This window comes from Arachis hypogaea, chromosome 3, assembly GCF_003086295.3.
Source record: "Arachis hypogaea cultivar Tifrunner chromosome 3, arahy.Tifrunner.gnm2.J5K5, whole genome shotgun sequence".
In the NCBI taxonomy this organism is placed as follows: Eukaryota; Viridiplantae; Streptophyta; class Magnoliopsida; order Fabales; family Fabaceae; genus Arachis; species Arachis hypogaea.
Window position 1 is genome coordinate 18,996,343 of NC_092038.1, and position 20,546 is coordinate 19,016,888.

The 20,546-nt window shown below is 40.5% G+C and overlaps 3 protein-coding genes across 5 annotated transcripts; 1 reads left to right on the forward strand and 2 right to left on the reverse strand.

Annotated features, from left to right (window-relative positions):
* Positions 1–3,110: 3,110 nt before the first annotated feature.
* Positions 3,111–5,141, reverse strand: LOC112773712 (uncharacterized). The gene is made up of 2 exons (XM_025818428.1): positions 4,262–5,141; positions 3,111–4,114 (listed from the first exon to the last, which is right to left on the reverse strand). Exons 1-2 carry the CDS (start codon positions 5,139–5,141, stop codon positions 3,111–3,113), a joined length of 1,884 nt encoding a protein of 627 aa, XP_025674213.1.
* Positions 5,142–6,746: 1,605 nt separating this feature from the next.
* LOC112789718 (pentatricopeptide repeat-containing protein At4g16835, mitochondrial-like) lies at positions 6,747–11,899 on the forward strand. The gene is made up of 5 exons (XM_072232485.1): positions 6,747–7,080; positions 7,734–10,005; positions 10,074–10,137; positions 10,237–10,330; positions 11,369–11,899. Exon 2 carries the CDS (start codon positions 7,803–7,805, stop codon positions 9,729–9,731), a length of 1,929 nt encoding a protein of 642 aa, XP_072088586.1. The 5' UTR covers positions 6,747–7,080; positions 7,734–7,802; the 3' UTR covers positions 9,732–10,005; positions 10,074–10,137; positions 10,237–10,330; positions 11,369–11,899.
* Positions 11,900–14,859: 2,960 nt separating this feature from the next.
* On the reverse strand, positions 14,860–20,342 carry LOC112789717 (pentatricopeptide repeat-containing protein At4g16835, mitochondrial). 3 transcript variants are annotated; one of them, XM_025831745.3, is made up of 4 exons: positions 19,903–20,334; positions 15,509–18,269; positions 15,100–15,163; positions 14,860–15,000 (listed from the first exon to the last, which is right to left on the reverse strand). In XM_025831745.3, exons 2-4 carry the CDS (start codon positions 17,431–17,433, stop codon positions 14,962–14,964), a joined length of 2,028 nt encoding a protein of 675 aa, XP_025687530.1. In that variant the 5' UTR covers positions 17,434–18,269; positions 19,903–20,334; the 3' UTR covers positions 14,860–14,961. The 3 variants fall into 3 exon arrangements, 2 of the variants coding, with proteins under 2 accessions (XP_025687530.1, XP_072088595.1); XM_072232494.1 differs by lacking the exons at positions 14,860–15,000; positions 15,100–15,163 and having other exon boundaries at positions 15,363–18,269; XR_011879568.1 differs by lacking the exons at positions 14,860–15,000; positions 15,100–15,163 and having other exon boundaries at positions 17,715–18,251; positions 19,903–20,342.
* Between the last annotated feature and the right edge of the window lie 204 nt (positions 20,343–20,546).

Below are 20,546 nucleotides of genomic sequence, written 5' to 3' on the forward strand. Positions count from 1 at the left end.
ATTTGAGCGTTCAAGACTATTTGGGATGGTCAGATTGTTGACCTCCCGAGGAAGTGATGTACCTTTGTTTTATTTTATCTTGTAATAGTTTGTGTAGACTTTGAATTCTTGAAGTAGGTTTGATGAACTTGTTTACCATTTTGTCGGTAGTTAATGAATTATTTTCTTACCGTTTCGTTGGTAATTAACTATTTACTTGCACTTATATACCGTTTCGTTGGTAACTACGAAGCCGAGCCGTGACTTCTTTGTTAAGCACTTGAGATTTGGCTTTGTTTAATAGCCGTTTTATTGTAGCCTTCACGACTTCATTGGTTCCCGGGGTGATCAGTCCCGGGATGCCGTGTTGTTATGGAATTGGTTACCTCTACTTGGCAAAATAATTTGAACAATTACGAACAGTGTATTAAAATTTGAGATGAGAAGTTTGAAACAAGGAGAAGCATTCAGTGTAGTAAATTGTCATTCATATAAACAACCAATGGGGAGCAATCTAAACATAAAGTAGTACGGGTCTTACTAAACCTGGTTAAACCGACAAACCGCTTGCTCGTTGGGTGTGCCTCGGCTTCTAGGAATAGAATCTTCTTAGGTTTCTCGCGTTCCAGATTCTGAGAACTTTCCTGCCGTCTAGTCGTTCCAACTTGTAGGCACCGTTGCTGAGTACCTCTTTCACCCTGTATGGACCTTCCCAATTTGCCGCCAACTTTCCTTCCCCTGGTGTCGGGAGTCCGACGTCGTTGTGTCGTAAGACTAGGTCGCTCGGCTCAAAATCTTTTTTGAGTACTTTGGCGTTGTAACGCAGGACCATCCTTTGTTTCAACGCCATCTCCGACAAGTGGGTTATCTCTCTAGTTTCATCCACTAAGTCCTTTTCTGCGGCTTCTTCGACTCCTCCCAAAAGTAGTCGTGGGCTTGGTTCCCCGATCTCCACGAGTATTATTGTGTCTACCCCATAGGTGATTCGAAAAGGTGTCTCCCTGGTAGATGACTACTGTGTTGTGCGGTAGGACCATAGGACCGACGCTAGCTCGTCTTCCCATGCTCCCTTCTTCTGGTCAAGTCGCTTTTTGAAACCTTGTTCGCTGCTTCGACTTGGCCGTTAGTTTGGGGGTGTTCGACAGATGAGAACTTCTGCTTTATTCCTAAATCAGTGAAAAACTCCCTGAACTTTTTGTCGGTGAGCTGTGTCCCGTTGTTTGAGATGACGACTTCTGGGATTCTGAATCTGGCTATTACTTGTCTCCACATGAACTTTTGGCAATTTGTCGAGGATATGCTGGCCAATGGCTCGGCCTCTACCCACTTAGTATAGTAGTCGATGGCGACAGTTAGGTACTTGACCTGTCTAGGTCCGACCGGAAAAGGCCCTAACAGGTCGACCTCCCATTGGGAGAACGGTCGGGAGGCCATAAGTAGGCTAAGTTTAGTCACCGGTGCTTTGTGAAAGTTGGCATTCTCCTGGCATCTTCTGCATCTCTTCATGAACTCTTTGGAATCCGCCATCATTGAGGGCTAGTAGTAACCGGCCCTGACGAGTTTTTGGGCTAAGTCCTTCCCTCCGATGTGGTGGCCGCAACACCCCTCATGGACTTCGCTTAACACGTAGTCCGTTTGGTCGGGGTGTAAGCACTTCAATAGAGGTTGGTTGAGCCATTTCTTAAACAGGTGGCCTTGTGTTATTGTATACTTGGCCGCTGCTCTTCTTAGCGCCTTTGTCGTCTTGTCATCATCAGGGAGCTTACCCTTTTCCAAGAAATCAATTATTGGATCCACCCAGAAGGGAAGGTCGGTTGCCCGTGTTTTATGCAGGGTTACCATTGGTTCCTTCATTAAACCTTGAATCAGAGATCGATTCCCCGTTCCTGGCTTTATGCTTGCAAGTTTTGATAGGAGGTCGGCCCGGGTGTTCCTCTCTCTCGAAACGTGCTACACCGTGACCTTGTCGAACTCCTTGCTCAGCTTTTTGACCTTCTCCAAATATTTCTGCAATAGTTAATCTCTAGCCTGGTATGTTCCATTAATCTGTGATGTGATGGCCTGAGAGTCACTGCACACTTCCACTCTGGTGGCCCCGACCTCTCTTGCCAAGATTAGGCCGCCAAGAAGGGCTTTGTATTCCGCTTGATTGTTGGACATCGGGAACTCGAACTTGACTGATTGCTGATACAAAACTTCGATTGGACTTTCCAGGATGATCTCTGCTCCCCCAAACGTTTGGTTGGAGGCTCCGTCCACATGGAGTTTCCACCGTGTGCTAGATGTCTCGGGGGGGGTCCCGTCACTTCAACCAGGAAATCGGCCATTGCTTGGGCCATGATTGCATGTCTGGGCTCGTACTGTAGGTCGTCTTGGGGTAGTTCGATTGTCCAAGTCATCATCCTACCCACTAGATCGGGTTTTTGCAGCACTTGGTGGATCGCTTGGTCCGTCCTGACGATTATTTTGTGTCCTTGGAAGTATTGTCACAGTCTACGGGAGGAGGTCAGGAGCACGTATGCTAGCTTTTCCAACTTACTGTATCTCAGCTCTACCCCTTGCAATGCCTTGCTCACAAAATAGACCGGCTACTGGATCTTTCCTTCTTCCCATACTAGAACGGTTGCCAGAGCCTCCTCAGTTACTGCTAAGTACAAGTATAATGCCTCTCTGTTTCTGGGTTTTCCGACGACAGATGGTGTCGAGATTATGATCTTGAAGTGATTGAAGGCTTCCTCGCACACCGGGGTCCATTCGAACACTATCCCTTTTTTCATCAAGTTGAAGAACGGGAGGGCCTTAGCAACCGACGCACCGAGGAACCTGGATAGTGCGTTGAGCCTTTCCGTCAGTCTCTGTACGTCCTTTACACATCCCGGGCTCTTCATCCACAGGATTGATTCACACTTCTCCGGGTTAGCTTCCACTCCTCTTTGGGTTATCATGAGCCTAAGAACTTCCCCGCTTCCATGGCAAAAGCGCACTTGAGATGATTGAGCCTCATGTTGTGCCGCCGAAGAGATGCAAACACGGTTTCTAGATTGCTAATGAGGTCTTCGGCCTGGGTGGTCTTCACCAAGATTTCGTCTACGTACACTTCCACCGTCTTGCCAATGAGATTGCTAAACACCTTATTCACCAGCCTCTGATAGGTTGTTCCCGCGTTTTTCATCCCAAACGGCATCACCTTGTAACAGTACGTACCCCCTGGCGACCTCGTCAACTCTTTCCTCGGACATTTTTCTTCTTCTCTGTGCCACCGGCTTGGCTTCTGCTTTCACAGCTAGGTGGTGTGACATGAACTGGAGGTCAATACCCGGCATGTCGGCTGGTGTCCAGACGAACAGATTGCCGTTAGCTCTGATCATTTCTTCCAAAGGTTCTTTAAGGTTATGAGGGAGGTTTCTGTTCACGAAGGTGAACTTTTTCTCCGAATATCCGACCCTAAACTTCTCGAGGTCCCCTTCCGGTTCTGACCTGGGCTTGTCGTCAACCCTGGCATCTAGATCGGCTAGGAAGGCTCTGGATGCCTCTTTAGATTTCTTTCTTAGGGAGAGGCTGGCATTATCGCACGTGACTGCCATTTCTAAATCTTCCCTGATGGATCCAACTGACCCATCGTCAGCAAGAAACTTCATCATCAATAGCTTTGTACAAATCACTGCTCCGAACTCATTGATAGTGTCTCTTCCTAAGATGAGGTTGTAGGCCATGGAGTCTCTTAGGACCACGAAGTCCACCATTACTGACCTCTTCCCTTGTCCTCCTCTTATGGATACGGGTAAGGAGACTCTGCCATCAGGTTTGATAAAGTGATCACCCAAACCGACCACACTGTGTTGGTGGGTCTTCAGGTCATTGTCTCGGAGGCCTAGAGCATCAAACACATTGCGAAACTTGATGTTCGAATCCGCACAGGTGTCTACCAGGATTCGCTTTACCAGGCTAGTTCCCACTCTAGTTGTGATCACCATAGGAGGGTTCTCCAGCAAGCCGTCAATCCATTGGTCCTCAGGTCCAAATAGTATTGACGGTACCTTCCTGGAGGGAGGTACGGAACTAGATGATGATATAGCCAAAACTTTGGCATCTTTCTTGTATACCGACTTTGACCTGGGGGCAATGTCCCTTCTGACTACAACGTTCACAATGGTGAGGCCGCGCTCATTGTCTTCCTTGGGTTCCTGTTTCTGCCTCACGGCGTGGTTTTTGTCATTGCCAGGTCAGTCCCGATCCCACCTCCTGGGTTCTCTTATGAGATGGGAGAATTCTGCCAGCTTACCTTCCCGAATCGCCTGCTCCAGGGCGTCTATTAGATCAAAACAATCTTGGGTCTTGTGACCAAAGCCCTTGTGGTAGTCGCAATAGAGGTTTTTGTTCCCTCCAGTTCTATCTTTGAGAGGTTGGGGCTTCGACAAGATGCCTTTGTCAGCTATCTGCTGATACACGTCGACGATCGGGGCTGTCAGGGGAGTGTAGTTGGTAAACTTCCTTACCCGGGAGAACGGCTTGTAGGTTTTTGCTGGAGCTCCATTCTTGGAGTGCTCCTTAGGTTTTTCCCTGTTACTGGGCTGACGAGCATGGTTATAGGTGGGTTGCCGCTTGTTGGCTGCCACGACTTGGCTAACCTCCTCATCGTTGATATATTTCCTAGCCACATTTTGAATTTCCTGCATCGTCCACACGGGTTTGGTGGTAAGATACTTCCTGAAATCTTTGTTCAAAAACCCATTCGTCAAGCAGAAACTGGTCACTGAGGCGGTCAAGCCGTCAATCTCCAAACATTCATCATTAAACCTATCCAGGTACTTCCTGGTCGGTTCCCTGCTTCTTTGCGTCACCCCTAGCAAGTTTATCGGGTGCTTCGCCTTGGCAATGCGCATGGTGAACTGAGCCAGGAAAGTGCGAGTTATGTCATCAAAGGTTGTCACGGAGCCTTGGGGGAGAGTGTTGAACCAACGGATTGCTGGCCCCGCCAATGTTATGGGAATGGCGTAACATCTTACTTCGTCACCCACACCCTCCAAGTTCATCCTGGCCTCGAAGGCCGTTAGGTGTTCTTGGGGGTCTTGGGTACCATCATACCTCATGTTCGTTGGCTTATTGAAGTGCTTTGGTAGCTGGACTTCGAGGATGGAGTGGTGGAAGGGGGTTACCCCCATGATTACAGGGTGTTGCCTTTTCCTTGGCCTCTCTCTGCTCTCCTCTCGGTTTTCCTCCTCAGTTTGTCTTGTTCGAGGTCTAGTGTAGATGATGGGATCTCGCTGCCTTCTCGGCAACTTCCTACTTTCCCCTTGGCTTTCTGACTCTGACCGAGGGTCGAGGTGCGTCGGGAGCGGTCTCTCCGAGGGCTTCTCCCTCTGGCTTCCCTCTTTTGGGGAGACCGGGAGCGATCTTTCCCTGGAGCCGGTTGGTAGCGATCTTTCCCGTGGACGACGCGGTCGCGTGACCTGCGCGATTTGCAGAAATTCAAAAAACACTGGGGGCGATTTCGGGCCGCATTTTTACCCAATTATTGGCCCAGAAACGCATACTAGAGCCAAGGAACATGCAGAGACTAACAACACTTCACATTACAGACAATTTTAGTTTTAAAATCTAGAGAGAGAGAGAGAATTCTACCTCTTCCTCTAGGTTTTTTCTTTCACACTCATAATTTAGGATTTGCATGCTTGCGTTGGATGTTGAGAAGAGTTTACCTTCGGATTTGATCACTTTAGTTTGTTCTCTTTACCTTGTTTACTCTTTTCTATTTTGAATCCCTATTCAGAGTTACAACTGAAAAGCTTTTATGACATTTGGAATTTATTAATGCAAGAACTCTTTTATTTCTAATTGAATTTTTGACTATCACTGATCTTGTCTTCTTTCTATTCTCTCTTCAATTTTGTGAATGTTATATTTATGATAATGGAGTAGTCTCCTAACTTGATTGGGAGCGGATTAAAAGGTGAACTTTGAGTTGGGATACTCAAGAGTTCAATTATAATTGGGTTCTTATTGGTTGACTTGTTAGTAACTAACTCTAATCCTTTCCAAGGGAAAGGATTAGGACTTGTGAATAGAAGTTGACTTTTAACTACGACTTAACCTTCCCTTAATTAATAAGGGATAACTAAGTGGAAACAACTACTAATTATTAATTGATCTTGAGAAGTTTCCAACAAGGATAGAACTTCCGATTAATCTTCTCCCGGTCAAGATTTCTACTTAAATTACATAAATTCTCTGAATTAATTTCCTGTTTAACAAAATCAAAAACAATTTTTAGAAAATCTCTGATTAATAGAATAGCATATCTCCCTGCAACTCATTGGGAGACGACCTGGGACTCATACTCCCAATAATTTTATTCTTAAATTGTGACAACTCTTTTCTAAATTGACAAGTGAATTTTGCTGGTTAAGAGCTGTACTCGTAATGCTGTTTTCCTTAATAATCTTAATCTACCAATTTTCACCGCTGTTCAGTCCTGCAAGGACAGACCCACGGCTTCCTCTAAATTTTTCTACCTAGCTTTCGTGTGGTGGGTTGTAGAGTAGGTGTCCGGGTCGGTTTCCCAATTCGGATTCGACGTTCAGGTTGGGCCAGTCACCCGGGTCGAAACATTGCGCCAATTGGGCCGAGCTGCAACAAATTCCTCATAAAAAAAACATAGTACTTAAATTCTAGTAAATATTTAATAATTTCTCATAGGGTGATCCACACGACATGTACATGGGACCCAATCAAATATTAAGTAAATCATAACCGTGTTAAAAATTCATGTGAGTGGTGATAATACACAATAACAGGGGCCCGTGGGAGTCAGAACTCAGAACGGAGGGGGAGTGGCTTTGAAAACAGAGGGAAGAGAGAAGAAAAAGCTACAGCTGAAGAAGTGAGCCCCCACCGGCGAAGGAGAGAGACCGCGAAGAGAGAAAAGACGAAGAAAAGGCCACGCCGGTCTAGAGAACAGAGAGGAAAAGAGAGGCTCGACGGTGATAGTGTTGCTGCTGTCAGTGAAGACGTACCAGCTCGGCAACAAGATGGCGACGCCGGAAAGATAACCGGTAGGATTCATCCTCAGAGATGGAAGAGAGGACCGGCGGCGTAGCAGAGGTATTTCTTTTTAGTTCTCTTTCAAAAAACGAAAATTACAATACTATTTATGTGGTAGATTTTAGAGTGAGTGAATGAGTTTGAAAATGTTTATGGTTTGGGTGTTTGATACTTTGATTAGTTTAGTATGTGGTTTGACTTATGGCGGAATGTTTGATGGTATTGGTCCGTGTATGTGTTTTGTGAATTGGCAAGATGAAAAGGGATTAAATGAACTTTTAGGACTGAATGGTTGTTTTTGTGGTGTGAATATTGGTTCGAATGAAAATATAGAGAATGAAAATAACTAACATTAGAATTTGGGATATAGAATTTAAGATTTTGGATTTAAGGTTTAAAATTTAGAATTTAAATTGATAAATGTTAGGGAAACAATTTTTTTAACTAACATCAACTTTTTTGAAAATTATAATCCTGAATCATAAAACTTTAACTCTAAATTCTAAATTATAAATCCTCCAAAAAGAATGAGAAATTTTAGAACTAAAGAAAAAGCCCACTAATGTTGGCTAAAAGTTGGCTTCTTATATTTTCTCTTTAAAATTAAAAAAAAAACTATTGGCTAAAAGAAAATTAGCTCCTAGTTGAAGTCTTTTAAAATAACCAAACAAATAACTAAGCACTCACACCAGTTTATTTTCCCGCCACTACAGCTGCATAAGCTCTTGAACACAAAGAAACAACTAAGAATCAAGGCCCCCTAAGGACAAAGCCATCGATTCATGTATTATTCAGGGCTTGTTAGGAACTTTGTTTTAACGCTGAGTAAACGCCACGTGTCCTCCTCCTCCAGCCTCGGTTGTGGCTCCACCATGTTAGTAACCCCACTCCCATCACAGTTCAACCAGAGCATGTTCAACAATGTCGTTGCCTCCAACAAGCTCATCGCCAATTACCTTCGATTGGGTGACATGGATTCTGCTCTCCAAGTGTTTGATAAAATGACAGTGAAGAGCACCGTTACTTGGAACTCTATCCTTGCTGGCTACGCCAAGAATCTTGGGAATTTTGAAGTTGTACGCCAAGTTTTTGATAAAATTCCTGAACCGAATAGTGTGTCTTATAATATCATGCTGGCTTGTTATTTGAACAATTTTGGCATCCACAGAGCCCGTGCTTACTTTGATGTAATGCCTGTGAAGGATACGGCGTCTTGGAACACGATGATCTCAGGTTATGCTCAGATTGGATTGATGGGCGAGGCGCGCATGATGTTCTTGGCAATGCCAGAGAAAAATACTGTCTCATGGAGTGCGATGGTGTCGGGGTATGTGGCTTGTGGAGACTTGGATTCTGCAGTGGAATGCTTTTATGCTGCAACTGTGAAGAGTGTGATTACCTGGACTGCCATGATCACTGGGTACATGAAATTTGGCAGAGTTGAGTCTGCCGAGAAATTGTTCCAAGAAATGTCTCAGAAGACTTTGGTGACATGGAATGCTATGATAGCTGGGTATGTTGATAATAGCAGGGCAGAAGATGGGTTGAAGCTTTTGAAGACAATGTTAGAGACTGGGGCCAAGCCTAATGCTGTGAGCTTGACTAGTGTGTTGTTGGGTTGTAGTAACCTATCAGCATTGCAACTTGGTAGACAAGTTCATCAGTTAGTTTGTAAATCTCCATTGAGTAGTGACACCACAGCCGGAACTTCATTGGTTAGCATGTATTCCAAATGCGGGGAGCTGAAGGACGCGTCGAAATTGTTTGTGCAGATCCAACGGAAAGACCTTGTATCATGGAATGCAATGATTTCTGGTTATGCACAACATGGAGCTAGTGAAAAAGCTCTGGAGTTATTTGATGCAATGAAAAATGATGGCATGAAGCCAGATTGGATTACTTTTGTAGCAGTATTTTTAGCTTGTAACCATGCAGGATTTGTAGATCTTGGGGTCCAATATTTTGATGCTATGATAAGGGATTATGGAATTGAAGCTAGGCCAAAACACTATGCTTGCATGGTTGACCTTCTCGGTCGAAGTGGAAGGTTATCTGAGGCAAAAGACTTGATAAAAAGTATGCCGTTTAAGCCACATCCTGCCATCTTTGGAACGCTTTTGGGAGCTTGTAGGATCCATAAGAACCTAGATCTGGCTGAGTTTGTTGCCAAGAATCTGCTTGCGCTTGATCCTAGTAGTGCAACTGGATATGTTCAATTGGCCAATATTTATGCAGCACAAAATAGATGGGAGCATGTTGCTAGGATTCGGAGATCGATGAAAGACAATAATGTAGTGAAGACACCTGGATATAGTTGGATTGAGATAAAGAGTGTGGTGCATGAGTTTCGGTCAAGCGACCGATTGCACCCAGAATTGGTTTCTATACATAAAAAACAAAATGAATTGGAGAAGAAAATGAAGATGGCTGGCTATATTCCGGATCTTGAGTTTGCATTGCATGATGTGGAAGAGGAGCTGAAAGAACAGCTACTTCTATGGCACAGTGAGAAATTGGCAATTGCATTTGGACTTCTAAAGGTACCATTAGGTGTTCCAATCAGGGTATTCAAGAACTTGAGAGTTTGTGGAGATTGCCACACTGCAATAAAGTACATATCAGCTATAGAAGGAAGAGAAATCATTGTTAGGGATACCACTAGGTTTCATCATTTCAAGGACGGGTCCTGCTCCTGCAGTGATTACTGGTAATCTTGCCATTATGCAACCAAAACAATGCAATTGAATTCAGTCAAAGGACATGTCTATTTAAACCAGTTAGTTCAATGAACTTCATTATACATGCCAAGAACAAAAAGTTTCACCTTAATGAATTTTTTCGTTTTCATGCCAAACTGCCTTTGTTCTCCTTCATTCTCACACCACTTCTTCCTTGTTCTCTTTCGTTTTCACCCCACTTCATCTTCTTCCTCACCTTCGTCTACTCTCATCGTTGCCACTCACCATCGTCTCGTGCGCTCACCAGGTCATCATTCTTTGTCTCAGTCTCTATCCTCTCTTTCTCACTTGTTCTCACTCAGTCTCTCCTTTCAGTGTTGAAGATGTGTATGGCTATGATGGTGATGATGAACTACAATGGCTAATTGAGTCAGAGAAGGTATGATTCGATTTTCAATTGGTTATGTGAAATTTGGGGGGTTTTGGGTTCCAATTTTGGGGTTTTAGCTTTTGATTCACGATTGGTTCTGATTTTTAGGTGATTGACTTCTCGTGTGGTCACTTGTCTGCTTGCTAGTCTTCTTGGTGGTTACCAGGATATCCTCCATTCTTGCTAGTCTTCTGATTTTTAGGTGATTGACTTCTCTTCACTTTATTGTCATAATCAAATTTCTTCCTCCCTTGTGCAGTTCTTTTAATTTCCAGTTGGTTTTGGCTACCAGTATCAACAATCTCACTTTTTGCATTAGCACTTAGCAGCTAGTAACGTTCAAAGGTCAATTTTAAGGTGCATGTTCTGTTTCTGTAGTGTAATTAATCACTAGAATCAATTTTATTAGAATAATGCAGGTTGGTACATGGTTAGTGAAAAGCTATTTAACTTCTACCAGTTTATTATTTTACCATTGTGTCAGTAACAGTGATGATTGAACATAATTCTGCAATAAAGTATAACCCAATTTGATATTTGATCTCAAGATTCTATTTTAGCCAATGTTTGTCAATAAATTTATTTTAGAAGTGAAACTAGAAAAAATGATATAGTGTTGACTTAAGGGAAAAGAAACCAAAAGAAAAAAATGAAGCATCTTCATTGACTAACGATCCCCATTATTGTTATTATTGTTGTAGTAGAATTGTTGTTTTGTTAAATGTATGTATTTTGTGCTGATGTTGTGTTGTGTTGTGTTGCTTAGATTTGATAGCACAAGGGTGGGGGTGTTAGAGATGATGTCTTTGTTGTGTTTGGTCCTCTGATTTTGGCTGTGTGTGTGTGTATGTTGTATGCTGAACTGCTCTGGGGTCTTCCCACCCTCACTTTCGGTTCTTAGGTTTTTGTGAATGGTGAATGTTGATGTATCAAATAAAAAAAAAGTTAGTGGAATTGTTGTTGTTCTGGTTTACTAAATTTTTTGCTATTGCCTAGTTGTTCTTGCTGGTTGCTGTGTTCTTGCCAATTGCCATGGTTGTTGTGTTTTTTTTTTTTTTGCAATTTGTTAACTTGTTAATCACTTAATTGCTGTTGTGTTATATGTTATTAACCCTTTTGCTATGTTGCTATTGACTTATTACTCATTGCTCTCCCTAGTTGGTTTTGTTGATCTTTACTTTGTTATTATTGTGTTAATTTAATTGTTTTTGTTATTATATTTTTTGTGGTTGATTATTAGAAAATTGAAGGAAGCTTAGACCCTTCACCCTTCGGTGTGGTTCCTCTAAAAATCAGAACTAATCAAGAAGTAAAATTGCTAAGATGTGGACCCTTTGGTGTGATTCCTCAAAAAATTATGTGTAGTCTTCTACATTCTCAATTGGTTTCTACATAGTTCATGATTCCAGTATTATTGTATCACAATAATTGTTACTCATAACTGGAGCTTTACAAATGATAGTCACAAACCTGAGACATAAGGCTTTCATGTACAAAAATAAACTTTATGGCCATGACTTGCTATGACCATCATCACGGTGCATGCACATTAATATTTTGGTCATATGGTAGCTAGTGTGAGTGAGTTATATAGGACTTTATCTATATCTATATATCTAGCACTTGAAAGATATATAACTAGCTTAAGTGTTCATTTTGTGAACATTATGCCAAATGTCTCCTGCTTGGGTCTTCTTCTTCTGCTTGATTGTTTTGTTTTTGTGAACCATGTTAATTTGAGCTATATGATAAACTATTGCAGCATGCCAAATATCAAACTGCCTCGTTCACAGAATTTCTTCTTTACACTAATACCTTTTTATTTGGTCATGGCTGAAGAGTAGAGGACAAATGCTGGTAGTACGGGCTGGGAATTTTGATTTTTCATTTATGTGACCGAAGGTGTAATTGCACTTTGTCATTTCTCACTTATGGTTTTAATGTGCTTTCTTAGCTTTCTAGCAACTTTTTCATATGCCTAGATATTTAATGATCATGATTTTAAGTTTTTGGAAACTTTTCTCCTCAACTTATATAATTGAACTAATTTTTATGGTTGACTCAGAATCTCTTAATTTAAATATATTTTTCGAGTTATTTCGTTAGCTTTATAAAAATTGGTGATATGTTTAAAATTAATTTTTGAGATTAAGCTAAATCAACTTAACTATATATATTTAACAATTCAATGCACGCATGAGCTTAATTATACTTTAACCCTGTTTATCCTTTTCATTACATTCTTGACTATAGTAACCGACATTCCTTGTCTTTGCTAATAGTTAGTATAAAGACGTGAAACCAAACAAAAAGGTATGTAGCATAGAGCTAGTATGCTAAATCAAGTTACTAGATAGCGTATTAGTGCATTTGGCCTAATCTCTTGGTTGTCTTGTTTAATGTGTGTTTCTCATTCTTTTGAGCTGCTGACCCATTTTATTTGGTGGTTTCCTTTTTCTGACTTTTTGGATTACTCTATTGAGTGTTGACTTAATGTATTTTTCTTATTAGAGTAATCCAAAAAGTCAGAAAAAGGAAACCACCAAATAAAATGGGCCAACAGCTCAAAAGAATGAGAAACACACATTAAACAAGACAACCAAGAGATTAGGCCAAATACACTAATATGCTATCTAGTAACTTGATTTAGCATACTAGCTCTATGCTACGTACCTTTTTGTTTGGTTTCACGTCTTTATACTAACTATTAACAAAGACAAGGAATGTCGGTTACTATAGTCAAGAATGTAATGAAAAGGATAAACAGGATTAAAGTATAATTAAGCTCATGCGTGCATTGAATTGTTAAATATATATAGTTAAGTTGATTTAGCTTAATCTCAAAAATTAATTTTAAACATATCACCAATTTTTATAAAGCTAACGAAATAACTCGAAAAATATATTTAAATTAAGAGATTCTGAGTCAACCATAAAAATTAGTTCAATTATATAAGTTGAGGAGAAAAGTTTCCAAAAACTTAAAATCATGATCATTAAATATCTAGGCATATGAAAAAGTTGCTAGAAAGCTAAGAAAGCACATTAAGACCATAAGTGGGAAATGACAAAGCGCAATTACACCTTCGGTCACAAAAATGAAAAATCAAAATTCCCAGCCCGTACTACCAGCATTTGTCCTCTACTCTTCAGCCATGACCAAATAAAAAGGTATTAGTGTAAAGAAGAAATTCTGTGAACAAAGCAGTTTGATATTTGGCATGCTGCAATAGTTTATCATATAGCTCAAATTAACATGGTTCACAAAAACAAAACAATCAAGCAGAAGAAGAAGACCCAAGCAGGAGACATTTGACATAATGTTCACAAAATGAACACTTAAGCTAGTTATATATCTTTCAAGTGCTAGATATATAGATATAGATAGACTCCTATATAACTCACTCACACTAGCTACCATATGACCAAAATATTAATGTGCATGCACCGTGATGATGGTCATAGCAAGTCATGGCCATAAAGTTTATTTTTGTACATGAAAGCCTTATGTCTCAGGTTTGTGACTATCATTTGTAAAGCTCCAGTTATGAGTAACAATTATTGTGATACAATGATACTGGAATCATGAACTATGTAAAACCAATTGAGAATGTAGAAGACTACACATAATTTTTTGAGGAACCACACCAAAGGGTCCACATCTTAGCAATTTTACTTCTTGATTGGTTCTGATTTTTAGAGGAACCACACCGAAGGGTGAAGGGTCTAAGCTTCCTTCAATTTTCTAATAATCAACCACAAAAAATATAATAACAAAAACAATTAAATTAACACAATAATAACAAAGTAAAGATCAGCAAAACCAACTAGGGAGAGCAATGAGTAATAAGTCAATAGCAACATAGCAAAAGGGTTAATAACATCTAACACAACAGCAATTAAGTGATTAACAAGTTAACAAATTGCAAAAAAAAAAAACACAGCAACCATGGCAATTGGCAAGAACACAGCCAGCAAGAACAACTAGGCAATAGCAAAAAATTTAGTAAACCAGAACAACAACAATTCCACTAACTTTTTTTTTATTTGATACATCAACACTCATCATTCACAAAAACCTAAGAACCGAAAGTGAGGGTGGGAAGACCCCAGAGCAGTTCAGCATACAACATACACACACACACAGCCAAAATCAGAGGACCAAACACAACAAAGACATCATCTCTAACACCCCCACCCTTGTGCTATCAAATCTAAGCAACACAACACAACACAACGTCAGCACAAAATACATACATTTAACAAAACAACAATTCTACTACAACAATAATAACAATAATGGGGATCGTTAGTCAATGAAGATGCTTCATTTTTTTCTTTTGGTTTCTTTTCCCTTAAGTCAACACTATATCATTTTTTCTAGTTTCACTTCTAAAATAAATTTATTGACGAACATTGGCTAAAATAGAATCTTGAGATCAAATATCAAATTGGGTTATACTTTATTGCAGAATTATGTTCAATCATCGCTGTTACTGACACAATGGTAAAATAATAAACTGGCAGAAGTTAAATGGCTTTTCACTAACCATGTACCAACCTGCATTATTCTAATAAAATTGATTCTAGTGATTAATTACACTACAGAAACAGAACATGCACCTTAAAACTGACCTTTGAACATTACTAGCTGCTAAGTGCTAATGCAAAAAGTGAGATTGTTGATACTGGTAGCCAAAACCAACTGGAAATTAAAAGAACTGCACAAGGGAGGAAGAAAATTGATTATGACAATAAAGTGAAGAGAAGTCAATCACCTAAAAATCAGAAGACTAGCAAGAATGGAGGATATCCTGGTAACCACCAAGAAGACTAGCAAGCAGACAAGTGACCACACGAGAAGTCAATCACCTAAAAATCAGAACCAATCGTCAATCAGAAGCTAAAACCCCAAAATTGGAACCCAAAACCCCCCAAATTTCACATAACCAATTGAAAATCGAAACATACCTTCTCTGACTCAATTAGCCATTGTAGTTCATCATCACCATCATAGCCATACACATCTTCAACACTGAAAAGAGAGAGCGAGTGAGAACAAGTGAGAAAGAGAGGATAGAGACTGAGACAAAGAATGATGACCTGGTGAGCGCACGAGACGATGGTGAGTGGCAACGATGAGAGTAGACGAAGGTGAGGAAGAAGATGAAGTGGGGTGAAAACGAAAGAGAACAAGGAAGAAGTGGCGTGAGAATGAAGGAGAACAAAGGCAGTTTGGCGTGAAAACGAAAAATTCATTAAGGTGAAACTTTTTGTTCTTGGCATGTATAATGAAGTTCATTGAACTAATTGGTTTAAATAGACATGTCCTTTGACTGAATTCAATTGCATTGTTTTGGTTGCATAATGGCAAGATTACCAGTAATCACTGCAGGAGCAGGACCCGTCCTTGAAATGATGAAACCTAGTGGTATCCCTAACAATGATTTCTCTTCCTTCTATAGCTAATATGTACTTTATTGCAGTGTGGCAATCTCCACAAACTCTCAAGTTCTTGAATACCCTGATTAGAACACCTAATGGTACCTTTAGAAGTCCAAATGCAATTGCCAATTTCTCACTGTGCCATAGAAGTAGCTGTTCTTTCAGCTCCTCTTCCACATCATGCAATGCAAACTCAAGATCCGGAATATAGCCAGCCATCTTCATTTTCTTCTCCAATTCATTTTGTTTTTTATGTATAGAAACCAATTCTGGGTGCAATCGGTCGCTTGACCGAAACTCATGCACCACACTCTTTATCTCAATCCAACTATATCCAGGTGTCTTCACTACATTATTGTCTTTCATCGATCTCCAAATCCTAGCAACATGCTCCCATCTATTTTGTGCTGCATAAATATTGGCCAATTGAACATATCCAGTTGCACTACTAGGATCAAGCGCAAGTAGATTCTTGGCAACAAACTCAGCCAGATCTAGGTTCTTATGGATCCTACAAGCTCCCAAAAGCGTTCCAAAGATGGCAGGATGTGGCTTAAACGGCATACTTTTTATCAAGTCTTTTGCCTCAGATAACCTTCCACTTCGACCGAGAAGGTCAACCATGCAAGCATAGTGTTCTGGCCTAGCTTCAATTCCATAATCCCTTATCATAGCATCAAAATATTGGACCCCAAGATCTACAAATCCTGCATGGTTACAAGCTAAAAATACTGCTACAAAAGTAATCCAATCTGGCTTCATGCCATCATTTTTCATTGCATCAAATAACTCCAGAGCTTTTTCACTAGCTCCATGTTGTGCATAACCAGAAATCATTGCATTCCATGATACAAGGTCTTTCCGTTGGATCTGCACAAACAATTTCGACGCGTCCTTCAGCTCCCCGCATTTGGAATACATGCTAACCAATGAAGTTCCGGCTGTGGTGTCACTACTCAATGGAGATTTACAAACTAACTGATGAACTTGTCTACCAAGTTGCAATGCTGATAGGTTACTACAACCCAACAACACACTAGTCAAGCTCACAGCATTAGGCTTGGCCCCAGTCTCTAACATTGTCTTCAAAAGCTTCAACCCATCTTCTGCCCTGCTATTATCAACATACCCAGCTATCATAGCATTCCATGTCACCAAAGTCTTCTGAGACATTTCTTGGAACAATTTCTCGGCAGACTCAACTCTGCCAAATTTCATGTACCCAGTGATCATGGCAGTCCAGGTAATCACACTCTTCACAGTTGCAGCATAAAAGCATTCCACTGCAGAATCCAAGTCTCCACAAGCCACATACCCCGACACCATCGCACTCCATGAGACAGTATTTTTCTCTGGCATTGCCAAGAACATCATGCGCGCCTCGCCCATCAATCCAATCTGAGCATAACCTGAGATCATCGTGTTCCACGACGTCGTATCCTTCACAGGCATTACATCAAAGTAAGCACGGGCTCTGTGGATGCCAAAATTGTTCAAATAACACGCCAGCATGATATTATAAGACACACTATTCGGTTCAGGAATTTTATCAAAAACTTGGCGTACAACTTCAAAATTCCCAAGATTCTTGGCGTAGCCAGCAAGGATAGAGTTCCAAGTAACGGTGCTCTTCACTGTCATTTTATCAAACACTTGGAGAGCAGAATCCATGTCACCCAATCGAAGGTAATTGGCGATGAGCTTGTTGGAGGCAACGACATTGTTGAACATGCTCTGGTTGAACTGTGATGGGAGTGGGGTTACTAACATGGTGGAGCCACAACCGAGGCCGGAGGAGGAGGACACGTGGCGTTTACTCAGCGTTAAAACAAAGTTCCTAACAAGCCCTGAATAATACATGAATCGATGGCTTTGTCCTTAGGGGGCCTTGATTCTTAGTTGTTTCTTTGTGTTCAAGAGCTTATGCAGCTGTAGTGGCGGGAAGATAAACTGGTGTGAGTGCTTAGTTATTTGTTTGGTTATTTTAAAAGACTTCAACTAGGAGCTAATTTTCTTTTAGCCAATAGTTATTTTTTTTTTTAAATTTTAAAGAGAAAATATAAGAAGCCAACTTTTAATGTTAGTTATTTTCATTCTCTATATTTTCATTCGAACCAATATTCACACCACAAAAACAACCATTCAGTCCTAAAAGTTCATTTAATCCCTTTTCATCTTGCATCCAATTCACAAAACACATACACGGAACAATACCATCAAACATTCCGCCATAAGTCAAACCACATACTAAACTAATCAAAGTATCAAACACCCAAACCATAAACATTTTCAAACTCATTCACTCACTCTAAAATCTACCACATAAATAGTATTGTAATTTTCTTTTTCTGAAAGAGAACTAAAAAGAAATACCACTGCTACACCGCCGGTCCTCTCTTCCATCTCTGAGGATGAATCCTACCGGTGATCTTTCCGGCGTCACCATCTTGTTGCCGAGCTGCTACGTCTTCACTGACAGCAGCAACACTATCACCGCCGAGCCTTTCTTTTCCTCTCTGTTCTCTAGACCGGCGTGGCCTCTTCTTCGTCTTTTCTCTCTTCGCGATCTCTCTCCTTCGCCGGTGGGGGCTCACTTCTTCACCTGTAGCTTTTCTTCTTTCTTCCCTCTGTTTTCAAAGCCACTCCCCCTCCGTTCTGAGTTCTGACTCCCACGCCCCCTGTTATTGTGTATTACACTATTATGTTGTAAAATAGATAAGAAAGAGGTAATAAAATAAAGTATAAATAAAAGACACTATTATTAGTATTTATCAATATTATTATACTATTATAATATATTAATATTATATTAGTAGTATGTGAAGAGAAAAAAATAAAAGTGTTTTATTGTAGTGAAAAAGAGAGAGGGAAAGTATTTTCTTTTGTTATTGCCAAGGTTCAGAGAACCGGACCGGTTATCAAACCGCTCTAGTCACTGGTTTACTGGTTTATTGGTCTAACCGATCCAACCGGTGATTCAACCGGATAAATCGTTTTAAAATAGAATAATAAATAAATTATAAGGTGCTTTATACAGGTAAGCTTATTAGAAATATGCAAAACTCTAAAAACATGAGAAAGTACCAGTTGAAAGCTTCTAATTACAATTGTTACCAAATATATGTCCTTTATGTAAGGTTAAATTTGAATGGAAAAGCATCTTATGTGCAATACATCATAGAGGTCACATTCAATAATTTTATTGACTTGAAGCTCATTAAAAAAACAAATAAAAATTAAAACTCCTTGATTTTTTGGCAACCAAATGATTGAAAAGATAAGTGAACATAGACCAAATGTGCAGGGGTTGAGCACTAACATTTCAGAAATTAGCAATACTCAACATCTAAAACAGAGAGAACAATTGTACAAAAATAGATATTAACAGTTTATAATTTGTGGGAATTAACTTAATATTCTATAGTTTCTTTCTTCTCCTTTTAGTTTCTTTTTTTCAATGGAAAGTGGAAACAAGATTTAACAATAAAAATTCAATAATAAAAATTCCATCATTCATTTTAATCAGTTCAAAACAAGATACAATTTAGCTAAATTTAACTAAAAAATTTAATAAATAAATTCAGTTCAATACAACAGAGAAGACTTAATCATTCAGATAAAAGCTCATGCTTTAGTATCGTTTTAACATAAATTAACAAAGAATTATCAAAGTTTAAGCATAATTTTTTTTCAATACAGCATAAAAAAACAATCAAATAGAGTACAGCCAACAGTAGCAGTAGAGTTAATCATTCAACAATAGCATTAACCATGTTCTTAACCTAACACAATGAAAATTATAAGCATGTTCTTAACCACAACACAAGACCATATCTGCCTACAGCATTCATCCATTCAACACAACACAATTTTACCTAGTGCCTACAACATTCAGCCATTCAACACAACACAATTCTGCCTACAATCAGATAACCCCAATCATAAACATCATTACCAAATTAAATAAAAAATCAACCAAAAATCACCTTGCAAATCAAAAACTCAATCTCTTGAACTCAATAATTACATCAGTTATCCAACTAAATAATTGCATCACAGTTATCATAAACTGATTTCAAAGCCTAGAAGCAGTAAGCAAAACCAATCAACAAAGCACTGACTGAGTATTCTGTTCTGATTCTGTGACTGGGAAGCAACAAATTCAAGTTACAGCAACAAATTCAACAAATCCAAGTAAAGTCCCGATTTACAGCAACATTTAGATTAGCAACAAGGCAAATTTGATTAGCAATTCAGCAACATGCAAAATTACAGGGAGAAGGGAAATCTGAAAAGAGAGAACAGGGAAGCGATGGTGCAGGGACTCACGAACGATCGACGGCGAGTCGGCGACCACCCCACGAGTTGCTTCTGCCGCCGGCAACGAGACAGACGAACCACGAGATGCCAGTGACTGAGACGAGACTCGAGTGAGGCTGGGAGGCAGAATCGAGCAGAGACAACCACGGACGACGAGCAGCAACCAACACGCACAGCTCGAGCACTCACTGGCGGAGGGAGGCGCAAGCAGCCGAGCACAGAGGAGAACGGCGAGATGCGAGCACCCGACGTGGAGGATCCGGCGAGAGGCCCGAGAGCACGAAGACGGAAGTTCTTGAGTGCGATGAACGGCGGCAGCAGTCTCTCACTCCGACAGACGGCGACAACTATTGGTGGAGGCTAGGGTTTGCTTTCTTTGGTGGAGGCTAGGGTTTGATGAAGGAAGGAGTTGGAGAAGGGGGAATGGGGATAACACGCAACTTTTTCCCTTTCAAGGAAGGAAACGAGGTTGTTTTCTGTGAACCGGCCGGGTTTCGGTCCGGTCCGACCTGCCGATAACCAGCCGGTTCAGCAGTTCTTGAGCGGTTTTTAATTTTGCGATTTTACATGCTGGACCGGACTGTTTTTTTTGTCGGTTTTTGGTTGAATCGGTTCGACCGGTCGGTTCGGTCCGATTTTCAGAACATTGGTTA